The 14,746-nt window shown below is 36.1% G+C and overlaps 1 protein-coding gene across 3 annotated transcripts; it reads left to right on the top strand.

The window, feature by feature from the left end:
* The first annotated feature begins 317 nt into the window (after positions 1–317).
* LOC309495225 (uncharacterized protein) lies at positions 318–14,536 on the top strand. 3 transcript variants are annotated; one of them, XM_082164894.1, is made up of 9 exons: positions 318–457; positions 4,521–4,563; positions 4,807–5,103; positions 5,196–5,480; positions 10,029–10,255; positions 10,466–10,564; positions 11,771–11,896; positions 12,185–12,289; positions 12,585–14,536. In XM_082164894.1, the coding sequence occupies exons 1-9, from the start codon at positions 446–448 to the stop codon at positions 12,693–12,695; spliced, it is 1,305 nt and encodes a 434-aa protein (XP_082021020.1). In that variant the 5' UTR covers positions 318–445; the 3' UTR covers positions 12,696–14,536. The 3 variants fall into 3 exon arrangements, with proteins under 3 accessions (XP_082021020.1, XP_082021021.1, XP_082021019.1); XM_082164895.1 differs by lacking the exon at positions 318–457 and adding an exon at positions 531–638; XM_082164893.1 differs by lacking the exon at positions 318–457 and adding an exon at positions 776–1,014.
* The last annotated feature ends 210 nt before the right edge of the window (positions 14,537–14,746 follow it).

A 14,746-nucleotide genomic window follows, 5' to 3' on the forward strand; every position in this document is an offset into this window, starting at 1 on the left:
ATATAATAATCCTTTTCTTCAACAGAGTCCAAAATTCAAAGTTTCAATATTCAGTGAAATCACAGAAGCAGTTTACATTTTTAAATGAAAACTGCTTTCTTGACCATCAAAATATAAAATATAATTTGTATTCCAACAAGGCCAGTGTGTAGGCTATAGGATTATCCCTTCTACAAAGCATTCATCCATGTTCATGAGCATGAGCATGAGCATTGCACTGAGCTAAGACTGATGCATGCTGGGATGGGAGGGGTCCTCTAGCCACGCCTCTGACGTGTATCCTGTTGTTTGTTTATGCAGGCTTGCCAGCCTGAATTAGGTTCGTCGTCTGACTGTTATAGCTTGAGGAAAATATAGAAGGAACAGCTGAAGGCTGGAGCACTAATATAGATGGTCCGCATTTCCTCTCCATATTTAGTAGCATATATTTGTTTTGAATAATAAAATGTATAAATTGGTACGTGCCCTTGCATTTATTTAAAAAGACTAATCAAAATTGTTGTTAAATGTATTAGGGTAGCCTACATTATTTAGGCCTATGTGATAAAGTATATATAATTTTTTTTTTCAAAAGCTGTTAGTTTCGATAAGAAAACGAATAGTTTAACCATCTAAACACAAGAAAGGAAAGAGAAAAGGTGAGTTATTAAATATCACATTCCACACATTTAGGGAAAGAAAAGGTTGGGTTCGGTACTCCTACGTTAAATCTAGGGATTATAGGGTATTTCTCAAAGGCAGGCATGAGCATGCTACACTTGCCATAATATTCCTTTTTTTCAGATACTTAAAAACTTACACGCACACATCAATCCTCCCACAAAAGCATCATCCATTACATCTTGACAAAAGAACAGGAATGTGCCCGGAGCGGTTTGTATGCACGACCACAGAGGGGCTGAGTTAAACTCCATTTCCACAGGACACACCTATTACCGACAACATAATTTACAGCCTTGGCACACGGTTAAATCCGACATTTACAACGGAAACGTCCATCATATTGATAACATTGTAAGTACACTTTGATCTTTCTCTATATAGCCTATCATCGTTGTTAAAATGCCAGAAATAATCTAACGCAGGAAACGCGAATGCTTCTCTTATAAAAGTCGTTATTGTTGTTGTGTTTTTGTTTAGTTTTTTTACCAGGCGCCTAAATTGAGGATAGTTTGACAAACATTGTCTTGCAGATAGCAGTTTATGCATTCCCCGCTGCTTTGGGTGGATGTTTGATTCGAAGCATGCATGGTTTCCGATTAAACCAAAATCGTACAATCATAGACAGACAGACACATTTGCGTCTCTTACTTCAGTATGAAGTTACATTAAGTCGTCACCTGAATGTTTAATTAATTGGATTACTCGACATAACTAATTCGTGCATTCGCAAGTAGCGTAAAGATGAAATTGAGGATCTGGCCCAAATTAATCTACCGTGCTTCAGAGATGCAGATCATTAATTAGCTGCCATTTATAAGGGCGTGTCCCAATCGCTGAACAGTGCACTAAAACCTTTTGTACTCTGTCCAGGCTATTTAATTAATGAATACACCGTATTGTAGGCTACCATACTTAAAAGGATAGTTCACCCAAAAATGAGAATTCTGTCACAATTGAATCACCCCCAAGTTGTTCCAAACCTGTATGAATTTCTTTCTTCTGCTGAACACAAAAGAAGATATTTTGAAGAATATGTCGGTAACCGAACAGTTGATGGGCCCCATTGACTTCCATAGTGTTAAATGCTCATCTTGAAATATAAATAACAATTTAAATGTTATTCGTACGTTTACTTTATAAAAAATCATTAAAGATTTAGGCTATACATGTTCTTTGACCTGAAGGTGGACATTTTTTGAAATACTACAAATCTTTTTACTTGCTAGAAATTATGAACCATCAATCAGAGGGCAGAAGGCATGCAGAAGATTGTGTTCAGCAAAGTTTCGATCATGTTGATAATTTAGAGGCCTGCATCAATTATGAATGTGACCTTGGTGAAGTGGAAAGTGAATCCCATTTCCTTTTGTATTGTAGGCCTACACATTATGATGACCTAAGAGAATCTTTGTTTCTGGAAGTTACACGACAAATTTCTGAAATATTTTGGTATGCTGATGATCAAAAATGATTATGCTTATTTAACTATGATGTATTTAAGTTTGCAAAGATAAACAATGAGTCCGCACACCAGAAAATGCTCCTTAGCGATTTTAATGGTTGCTCACCACGTGTAACGTTTCGGGCCCAAGCCCTTCATCAGACACGTTACACGTGGTGAGCAACCATTAAAATCGCTAAGGAGCATTTTCTGGTGTGCAGACTCATTGTTTATCTTTGCAACTACACTGTAAAAAATGATTTTATGTCAAAGTAAATAAAACAGGAAAAATCATGTATCTTTTGCTAAGAATCATTTTGTAAAAATGAAAACTTTAGTATATTAAGTAAATCCTAATTATATACTCATTTTTTACTCGTAAATATTAGACATCCAACAGACAAGTAAAATTGACTTCTGACTCTCTGGGATATTTACATGCATTAATTAAGTACTTGAAGCAAATTTTAAAAAATCAAGTAAAATTTTGTCCTTGAAGAAAGGAATCTGCGCATGCGCGGAAAGGAGAAAACACGCGATGATTGAGGTATTTCCAATCTCCACTCCAAAGGCTCTCGACAGGTAAGCAACAGTAAAAAACTGCATTATATTACGGATTTTTTTATTAATTCAACGATAGTCTTGTCATCACTTCATTCTATACATTTGAAAAGTTGAGTGTTCTTAAGTTTAGAGACGTGCTCCAGAAAAAAAGTTCACGGAGAGGGAGAGGCAGAGAGCACCCTGTTTATTTTCTTTCTTTTACAAAAGCACAATGTTTTATTTCGATTGAAAGTGGAAAAAGTAGACATTTAACAGTTAATTTTTTCATATTTCTTAAGTCTGTAATCTTTATGACCAAAAATGACGGAGTATTTTAAGTCTATTTTGCTGCTATGTGAAAAAAAAAATCGAGCAAAACGCGCGGGCGCGTTTGCCAACCCAAGAGGGTTAATGACGAGTTAGCTTTGTAAGACGTTAGCCATATTTTTTTCTCAGTTTTAAACTTTACGGTTTACACGATTTATCAGTCATTACGCCTAAAAACCATGAATATGTTACTTAAATCATGATCTTTTTGTTTAATATTTGTTATTTTGTGTGCGATTTTCTTTATAGATGACACATTGGCCACGAATTAACAATAGGCCTAAGTGAGAAAGTTCTCGTTCCCTCATCGTGCACAATATAATTCATTCCCTCATTCATTTGCAAAATCGTGCATAGGCCTACTATCTATAAAATGTCGTTGCCTTACTTAAATCAAAACGAATGAAAAATTTGTACTCCCAAATTCCTAATTCGTAGCCATGATATCTGCATGCTGTGTGTCACATGTTAGCATTAATGTGTGTAAATGACTATGAGAGTAAGGTCATGCAGGATGTTTTTAATGATTTGGTATAAATGAAATGAATAATGTGAATGCAAATTAATTAACTTTTAATTTAAAAGTATTTGCTGTTTACTGATTATTGTTTTTTTCTCTCTCTTTTCTTAATTTCAGGATATTTTTCAAATGCATTCAGTCCTTTGTGCCTCTGTTGCTGTAAACCGGTTGAGAGGGACAAAGAGAGAGACCGAACACACTGAATTGTTATTATTGTCATTATAAGTTTCTGTAGATGCTTATTTCTTAATAAATTACTCTTAACTGCACATTGTCACAGTATTATTTTGTCACATTATAAGAGTAACATTTAATTTAATTTAAAATAATTACCAGCACTGCATAAAACAAGTAAAATGTGTTTAAAATATCAAGTGGTTTTACTTAATTATATTAATTATATCAGATTTGTAAGTAACAATTACTCAATATAATTTAACAGGCCAAGTTATATGTACTTATTCACTTTGTGAATTTTATTCGTCTTAGTTAAGTAGATTTACTTAATTTCCATAAATGTGAAATTTACTTGAAAAATATTCGTGCAAAAACTTGCCAAATAAAAATTGAGTAAATTCTACTTATTGTTTTTCTCAGTGTGTGTAGGATTATGGGTTTATATGAGTGGTTATGTGAATAGATGAGAATACACGTGTATACTTGCATGTATTTGAATACATATGTACTATTACTATTATTATTTCTATTACTGTTATTTGGGGAGCAATGTATTCGATGTACTCTGGATCTGTCTATTTTGTATATTTATCTTGTATATTAATCCTCTTACTTATGGTTACTAATGTTGGTGTCTTGTAAGTCCATGCGGGCTGGGCGTAATCATACGCATGACACAATAATAAAGCTTCATTCATTCATATGATACCGTAGGCCCAAAAGCTGTTTTAACCAGTTTAAGACAATATGCTTCTTTCTAGAACTCTGGTTAAAACAATAAGGTTATTGTTTTAATGTAATATGTGTTCAGAATCTATCTGCAATATTAATAGATCATTTCTCAAACAGATGCTGAGTGTTTGGACCTTCCTAGCAGCTGCTATTTGTGCAGGTATGACAACATTTGCTTCTTACACACTAAAATAATCTTACTGAAGATGATTCTGCAAGGACATGTAAATTTAGTTCTTTAGAATCACAGTTGAATCATGTCATGCGTTGACATATAAGACAAAAAAAGCAGTATATACATGATTCTAATTGCCCAGCAGTTCTAAAGAACTCCTACTCGTCTTGTAATTCTAAACAACATCTCTAGAATATGAAACAACAAAACAAAAATTGTCTCCCTCAGTGCCAGTCTCAGCAATATCTCGAAGGGATATAATCCATGGCCGTCAGTTGTTTCTGGATCTTCCTGAAAGGACAGAGAGGTTGGAGTTTACCTCTGCTGATGAGAGAGATCAATTTACTATCTGGGAACATAGAAGCCTCTCTTTCGGGCACAATAAACCCAGTAAAGGCCAAGTGAACAGCGCTAGTAATGGCTGGTCTTTCATAATCAGACAAGTTACGTTTGACGACGAGGGAACCTACACCCTGCGCAATCACTTTGGTTCAACTATCTCCAGTTATACAGTGAAGGTCAACAGTGAGTAGTAATTTAAACCTCTATCTCAAAATAATATCTCTGTGACGGTCCACATATCCTCACTGTTTTTTTTGTTGTTGTTGTTTTTTCAGCCAACAGGGAAATCATTGACCGTATAGCAGGTGAAAAACTGACTATACCACTGCTAGGACTCAAGCAGACTGATGCCACGCTTCGGTTTTACAGCAATTATTCATCTATCATCCTGGTGGAGAATGGAGTTCCAGTGGGCAAGAAATACCCAGACTATATTAACCGGCTTAAAGTGACCAGCGAAATGATCCAGGTTCTCAATGTCAATGTGTCAGATTTGGGCAGATACGAGCTCACCGATAATAAAGGCAGACTTGTCTCAAACAACACAATGGTACTAGTGGGTAAGAAAAGACTTTCTTCAGTATATTTTACATTTTTACACACACACACACACACACACACACACACACACACACACACACACACACACACACACACACACACACACACACACACACACACACACACACACACTTTTTACTTTTACTATTTAAATGGGGACATTGCATAGACTTCCATAGTTTTGCAATTTGCAGCTAGTAATAAATACTATAACTGTACCAGAAAACTTTCTGCATTTTTACCCCAAAAAAAACAAAACTGCATTTACTTTATTTTTATGACGTTTTTACAAATGAGGACGTCCCCAAAAGGATTTATTTTTGTCAGGTTTAGCTCACTTCTGGGTACTTGTGTTAAAGGGGTCCTATTATGCCCTTTTACAAAGCTTTGATTTTGTTTTTGGGGTGTACTATATGCTTTCATGCTTGAAATATATTTTCACATATTTACTCTCCCCAGTCTGGCCCGAACGTCTGCCTTTTAGTTCTAGTTTCGATGAAGCCCCTCCTTTCGAAATATGAAATGTGCTGTGATTGGTTTGCTCGCCCAGTGTGTTGTGATTGTGTCACGCACGGTTGTAGAACACACAATGATGAGGAATAGGTTCAGAAAGGTCTTTAATAATCCACACGAATAAATTGAGATACAGGCAGGCAAACAAACACAACACTGGCAAAATTGACGACTGCACCAAGAACACTGAAAAGACAATAATTGATATACTGATGATGATAAGGGAACACCGCTGAACAGAATGACAACTCGTATTAGTAACCAAGAATGGATCCCAGAATGGATTTCATGCACTGACTTTGCAAGCAGGGATTTCACAGGACATTTCAGAGTGGTATGTTTTTTGTTTAGTTTTTTATACATTTTAGATACGATGTTATATATCATTAATCATGATATTTGTCTGAAAACTATGACAATACAAACAGTAATTGATCACAAAACGCTGGTTAATATTCCTTACAAAAGCTACAGTAAACACTATATAAACACTAATGTTGGCTGGCAGGCGAGCGTAGCAACAACATAAAACTTATCATTGGAATTGTTAATAGAAAACGTAACTACAAATAATAAGACATTCTTACGAGTTGTGATCCATAAACAACAACTTTGTCCCGACAAAGTGGGAACTGATCCATTTCAGGAGAAGCTTTTGTGCATTGCCTGCATTGTGGTTCTGGAAGCTGTTATCCGTAAAATGTACCACACACAGATAAACGTTAGGATTATAATATTTTAGGAACAGTGTTTAAAATAAATTTAAACCACTCTTAAGTTCCGCAGCTTTTGGAAGGTCAAACAAATGAGTTTTAGAAACGGGGTAGAAAAAGCAGTGTCTCTTTAACATAGCGATCATATAGTCTTCTCTAATGCAGCTCAACCAGGCCTCATCCCCTTTTTTTGCGTATTCCGTGGGCGGGGATTACAGTATTTAAATGAGTAACATTGTGACTTCACAAAGCCTTGAAAAAACGTGTTGTAGTCCAAACAAGTCTTTCGCTGTAGTTCAAGTGGATTCTGTTAAATAAAATATCTCCCTTTGGAGTGGACTTTGAGCTTTGTAACCTTGAAAGACCAATTTTATTCTGCACTTATACATTAAATTGACAGTAAAGACATTTATAATGTTGCAAAAGATTTCTAATTCAAATTGAATTCATTCAAATAGAATTAATTGGCTCATGACACAACACACACTCCTCCACAAGTCACCTTTCGGCGTAATCTACTATCACTCTAGTCTTACCCTCCCGCCTATCCTCTTTGGTCTCATCCACACTTCCTCCCCCTAATCAGCTCTTATCACTAGATACTGTACTAACAGTGCAACTGACTCTTTTTCTGCACTCTAATATCTTGTTAAGACAACTTCTGCCCCCTTGCATCCAAGCTAGCCTTTCTTAGCGAGTATCATTCTCAATTCAAGGCTGCAGAGTGGAAGGGGGGCTTATCAAAACATCCCACTTACCGTGGTTTGTATCAGTCCCTCCTCTCTTCCTTATTTGCTAATGTCTGTACTGCTAAATTGACTTACTATCACAACAAAATTAACAATTCTTTTGACTCTCGCACACTTTTCAAAACATTCTCTTCATAATCCTCCTCTTCCCCCTCCTTCATCAGCCGTAACAGCTGATGACTTTGCCACATTCTTCATATATAAAATAACAACCATCAGCGGCCAATTTTCCACACCACAAATCGACATCCCCTCCTTCTCTCTGCTCTAGGAGGCAGAAGTCTCCAAACTTTTCAATCACCCTACTACCTGTCCGCTTAAACCTATACCCACTCATCTCCTTCGAGCCATTTCTTTTTCGAGCCAACCTTTCCCACAACATTTAAGCAGACTCGGATATCCATATGCTTAAGAAACCCACTCTAAATCTAGCACTTCTAGAAAATTACAGACCGCTATCCCTTCTCCCATTCGTTATTAAAACTCTTGAAAAAGTCGTGTTCAACCTTTCTTGCACAGAACAACCTCCTGGACAACTACTGTTGTGGTTTCTCTCTTTTGTGAAGTCACTTTTCAGAGATCTTTGATGCCAGAAATGTTATACTTTATTTTACAACAAAGCCGAGCATCTTCTGCAGAAGATAGCTCCAGATTTTTGCTCAGCTCACAGATATATACCATACATCCTTTTCCAAAGATGGTGACACACCCTATAGATATTTTTGGGTAAAGGTCTTGTACCATGTGACATACTAGAATAGAATTTTCTAATGAAAGCAACATTCCAGGCCTTTCTTCAGGCTTCCAAAAGTCAAACCTAAGTCACATACAGAGGAAATAATAGTGTACAAATATATAGCTAAATTACTTATTTTCTAAATAATAAAATCTTCTACACTACCAGTCTGATTGGAAAATAAGATTCTGACATCAAAGATCTCTGAGAAGTGATTTTGCACAAGAAATAAACTACTGGGTGCCTCAAGGCTCAGTGCTTGGACCTCTTCTCCATCTACATGTCATCACTACGGTCTGTCAATCAGTTTTTCCTATCATTGCTATGCTAAGGACACACAACTCTACCTCTCATTCCAACCAGATGATCCGAAGGTAGATGCTCTTATCTTGGCTTGCCTGACAGACATTTCTTGCTGGATGAAGGACCACCACCTCCAAGTCAACCTTACAAAGACAGAGCTTCTTGTGGTCTCGACCATGGTTTGTCAACCATAACTCCATCCAGGAGAGCCAGGAACCTTAGAGTTGTGATTGACGATCAGTTAAACTTCACAGACCACATTGCTAGAACTGCCCAGTCCTGCAGATTTGACTTATACAACATTAGAAGGATCAGGCCCTTCCTATCAGAACATGCTACACAACTCTTTGTCCAAGCTCTTGTTCTATCCAGACTGGACTATTGTAATGTTCTCTTGGCAGGCCTTCCAGCATCCACTGTCAAACCTCTACAACTGAACCAAAATGCTGCAGTAAGAGAGGTCTTTAATAAGCCGAAAAGAGCGCACGTCACACCTCTCCTCATAAAATTGCACTGGTTGCCAGTTGCCGCTCGCATCAAAATCAAGGCACTGATGTTTGCCTACTGAACAACTACTGGCTCTGCACCCCTATACCTTAACTCATTACTTCAGACCTACGTGCCATCCGAAAACTTGCATTCTACAAGTGAACGGTGCCTTGTGGTGCCATCTCAAAGAGGCACAACAATATTTTCACAGACGTTTACCTTGACTGTTCCAAGCTCGGGTTCAACCTGAGCTGCTGAGTCTTTAGCCATTTTCAAAAACTGCTCTTTTTCTTTTTCCAAAAATAAAAATAAATTTCGCCAACATTTCTACTGTTCTTTATCTAATATATAAAAAAATGTGCTGCGCTAGACTAGTTGGGACTGGTCACGGCATTTGCATTTTGTTGCCCTATGTTGTTGATGTGACTGGTTCTATTGCTCTCTTCATTTGTATGTCGCTTTGGATACAAGCGTCTGCTAAATTATTCAATGTAAATGTAAATAAATACTGTTTAAACCACAACAGTAGTTGTCCAGGAGGTTACTATTTATCAAAGAATACTGAAATAAATCTCGGTTTCCACAAAAATATTGAGGACAACTGTTTTCAACATTTTAAGTTTCTTGAACACCAAATAGGCTTATTAGATGATTAAAAGGTTCGTCGAGACAAACTTTAAGTTGGCTTGAGAAAGCCAGACCAGAAAGTTTGAAGAAGTTTGAAGTTTAAATTAGTTTGAAGGTTAAATTAGTTTAAAGTTATATTATTATTATTTTATGATTATATTGATTATATGATTGATATTGATTAATCATATGATTATATGATTTCTGAAGGATCCTGTGACACTGAAGACTGAAGTACTGATGCTGAAAGTTCAGTTTTATCATCACAGGAAACTTTTTTTGTTTTAAACAGTATATTAGTATAAAAATGTATTCCTGTGTCTGTGTTTTGCAGGATTATTCTAGAGATTTATGATGCATGCATTAGTAACCACTATTATGTTTTTCTTGTCTCATCTCTTCAAATGTTTCATGTAGATAAACATGAACGTAAACCTGGTGAGGGTTTTTTAGCTCTACTGCTGCTTGGCATTCCTACTGGAATCTGCTGCTTCTGCTGCAGAAAAAGAATCTGCAATAGGTGCCGGACCACCAAATCACAAACAGTGGAGTCCAACATCCTTAATACTGTACCAGTGTCCGTACCTTGCAGCAACACAGTGAAATATCCTGTAGGTCCTATAGGTCCTGGAGGCCCTGGCCAGGTAGATTCTGTCTCTCTCCCTGTACTTTCCTGTCCACCCCCCACCCCCTTGTGTTGTAAAATGAAGGCAAAAATGCATTTTTTTTTTTTTTTATAAATAACAAAAAAAATTTTTTTAACAGGATCATGCCAAGCAACATTTATAGATTTTAGTCCCTGTAGCTGCTGTACAGTGTAATGAATATGAATGGTTTTTGGTTTCTGACCAAAGGGCAACATCGCTGATTATCCGCCTCATCCAGGTCAAGGACAGATTCATTATCCTCCACCAACAGAGTGGAGTGGACAACCTGCTATTTCTCCAAACCCTGTGAGTTCACATAGACAGAGATTTACATTTACTTTTATTCATTTAACAGATCCTTTTATCCAAAGGGACAAACAAAGAATGTTACAACACAAGCAGATCATCCTAAGGAAGCAGTAACTTAAAAAAAATGTTATAGCAAAACTTCATTTTACTCGAAGTGCTTGATTAATAATGGAAAAATAATGGAAAAGCAGCTCAGTGGAATGCAAAAATGTGTTCTGTGTGAACAGACCTTTATAAGCTGGTTTAGCTGGTGGACAAGAATAGGCATGCAAACTTAAAGGGATAGTTCACCCAAAAAAGAAAATTAGCCCATGATTCACTCACCCTGAAGCCATCCTAGGTGTATATGACATCCTTCTTTCAGAGTTCTTCTACAATCAGAGTTATATTAAAAAAATGCCCTGGCTCTTCCAAGCTTTATAATGGTATATTTTCTTTGAAGTCCATCAGAGCGTATCCATCCATGATAAAAGTGTTTGAAACGGCTCTGAGGGGGTTAATAAAGGCCTTCTGAAGTGAAGCGATGCGTTCGTGTAAGAAAAATATACATTTTTAAAACTTTATCGACTAAAATAACTAGCTTTCGGCAGATGGCCGTACGCAAGTCGACTTACGCCAAAAGAGAAACCCTTGAACTTGAAAGCTTGGAATTTTTTCCAAAATTATATATAATATAATATAATATAATGTATATTTTTCTTACACGAACGCATCGCTTCACTTCAGAAGGCCTTTATTAACCCCCTCAGAGCCGTTTCAAGCAATTTTATCATGGATGGATACGCTCTGATGGACTTCCAAGAAAATATACCCATTGACTCCCCTTATAAAACTTGGAAGAGCCAGGACAATTTTTTATATAACTCCGATTGTGTTCGTCTGAAAGAAGGATGTCATATACACCTAGAATGGCTTGAGGGTGAGTAAATCATGGGCTAATTTTCATTTTTGGGTGAACTATCCCTTTAATGCCAAAATTCAAGATATGCTGGTACACCTTAAACCAACATGAATTCCATGCTTATTATGCTGGTTTGCATGAGGAACCAGTATACCACACAAAACTTAATGCCAAAATTGATGTACTTCTTTTCCTTGCTGAAAAGAATATACTTATTTATTTATTTATTTATTTTTAAGTGAGGGTTATATGTGCACTCTAAACTGGAAAAAAAACCGTTTTGTGCATGTTCTCTTTTTAAGGGCTTTCCTCCAGCGTATGTGCCTCAAAACCCTGTCTATCCTCCTGACTTTGGACCTGGAGTCCCGCCCGCTCAGCCTCCACAGTGGAATTCCCCTCCCACCCAGTACAACCCATCTGCACCTGTGGTACATCCAACATATGTTGCAATTGTATTTTTTTCATTTTTATTTATCATTTTATCATTTCTGTTTCCTTATTTTTACTAAAAAGTTTGCAAGTGAATATGTAAAAGACAAAAAGCAACAATAATTAGTTAAGCCAGGATTAGGCCATAGTTTAATAAGGACATATAAGTAGCTTTTATAAACGTCCCTTTAAAAAAAAAAAAAAAAAGTATGCACATTAAGTCATTCTTAGTGTGCATGTGCTTGTTTGTGTATATTTTTGAACATGTTTACACTCTGTGTCCTCAGAACTATACACCAGTGATGTACAGCGCTCCTCCTGGGCCTGAAGCCGCAGGGTTGAAGATGAATGAACCGTCTCCCACCGCACCACTGCTCACACCTCAACCTGAGGTAAAGCTTACACTTTTTGTCACAGTCTGCAAAATCATTAAATGGGTAATGATAATTTTATTGTTTTTCCCCCCTACTTGTGAGTAAACATTTTGGTGCAATCTTGCAGTGTTGTTTCTAAGTGTACAATTCTCAAATGTTCCCGAAACTGTCCATTCCTTCAGTAACAGCCTTTTTGTAATGTCTGCATTCATTCTGAGAATTTTTTTAACAAAATGCAGAAAATGTGCCCAAAATTGCTTAAAATGAACCCACTGACTCTCTGTGTCTCACTCTCTTACCCCTCTTTTTCTAGTCTTACCAGTCTGCTATGACCAGCGCTTCCATGGATATCCTTAACTCCGGTGAATCTAGTGTCCAGTTTGACGTTAACAAAGGAAAGTCTTCTGGCGGCAACTTCCTTTAGATACTCCAAAATCCTGAATTATCACTGTAAGAGAAACAAACACTTAGCTGTTGATTAGATTCCTACAAAACTCAAGCTTTTAAAAATAACTTTTTTTTTTGTCCTTTGATATTTTGAAAGGACAGGACATTGTTCTCACTGTGGTTAAATTTCAAATTTTAACTTTTATATTGATGAATACCTCAAACAGATCAGTCAGTGATGGTCATTCTCACTGTAAACAATAATAATAATTTCTGTCTGGGAGAATTAATAGGACTTAAAAACTGCTACTGCTATTTTTTCCTACCTCTTAATGTCACTCTCTTGGTGTTTAGAAGTAGGAAAGAAGCTGTTGAATGATACCAATGATACATATTTTACAGTTAGAAAGCTACCACCAGATTGTCAGCCAAATGTTTTCATATTATATTCATGCTACAGGGACAAAAATATGAGGATTTGCCTTCTAAATGGGCTTCCAACGACACCCATTGCTGAAAGGTGTGCAAATTGAAGCAGCAATGCAATATCCATAGACAAACTGGCAGGCATGTAATGGCCTTTTCTGAAGCTCACTTTCAACGGGACGGTTTACCCAAAAAAATCTAATTCTGTCACCATCTACTCACCCCTCATGTCATTCCAAATCTGTATGACTAGAAAATAAAAGAAGATATTTTGAACATATATATATTTTTAATTTTTTTTGTCTATGTAATGGAAGTTAATGGGCAGTTGGGCATCAATACTATTTGGTTTCTATCATTCTTCAAAATATTTTGGGGTTCCACAGAAGAAAGAACTGCATACAGGTTTGAAATGACATGAGGGAGAGTAAATGATGACATAATTTTCATGTTTTGGGTAAACTATCCCTTGAAGGTGACTCTAAGCTACCATTTTCACTTTACCATCCAACAGTCAGCCTTAAAAAAGCCATGTTCTACACTTTTGTGTAGAACTATATAGAATAAGCCATTAATTTAGTAAGTTTTTGTACAGGTGTCCCTCTATTCTTGACAACATATATTTTCATTCTTATTATTTTTGGCAACTTTTGTTTTGTACATGCTTACCCCTGTCTCTTGAGAGGCATCTAGTATTACAAAAAAAACGGTCTAAGATATGCAATGTTATTTTTACCTGTTTTAAGAGCACATAGACCCCAGGAATTGGCTTCATATGAAACATCATTACAGGAGGTGTGTGTATGTATATATATATATGTGTATGTGTGTATATATATATATATATATATATATATATATACACACACATACATATACATATACACATACATATACATACACACACATTATAAATTTAACGCATGTACACATTACTATTTAATATGCATGCAAGTGAATTCAAATGTATTAATGTACTGTTTTAGTGATTTTTCTCAACTAACACAAATAGCCTCTTTTCTGCATTTGCTTAGGGAATTTTCAAAGTGCTGTTAGCTGGAATTAAACAACAACTGCCTCAAACCAAAAAACATTTATACTTGAGTCTTGAATATATGCATAAAATGTTATAGCGATGTAGTTTTGTATTATAGAGTAAACATTGTACTTGCTCAAATTAAATGGCCTTCATATCACAATGGATATAGAAATATAAAAAGGCCTACCATTGTTCTGAAGTAAAATACTGTTATCAATTTCTGCCAACATGACTGTTTTTCTTACTGTTTATTATTCATATTACATGTTCTCTGTATGTTTTATTTTCTCAGACATCTAGAGCCAACTGGCAATGCCTTATCTCTTGTTATATGTTGCATCATCAGTAAAGTAATTTTATTTTATTGTTACACTTTAAACTATAATAAGAAGAATGACAATAAACATAAATATTCATGTCATTTCTAAGCTAAATTTCTAGCACATAGCTAGAATCGAGTATGTCCAGGATTATATCAAAATAGACACAGCAGCTGCGATTCTTTTTTTTATTCCTGAGGTTTCAGTAAAGTCAGCATAACAAGAAAGATTCCTCTGGATTCAGCCAGTTGAAGGGGGTATGTAGAATAGGGTACAAAAAAGAAAGAAAAAAACGAATAAAAT

This window comes from Leuciscus leuciscus, assembly GCF_965113295.1.
Source record: "Leuciscus leuciscus genome assembly, chromosome: 3".
In the NCBI taxonomy this organism is placed as follows: domain Eukaryota; kingdom Metazoa; phylum Chordata; class Actinopteri; order Cypriniformes; family Leuciscidae; genus Leuciscus; species Leuciscus leuciscus.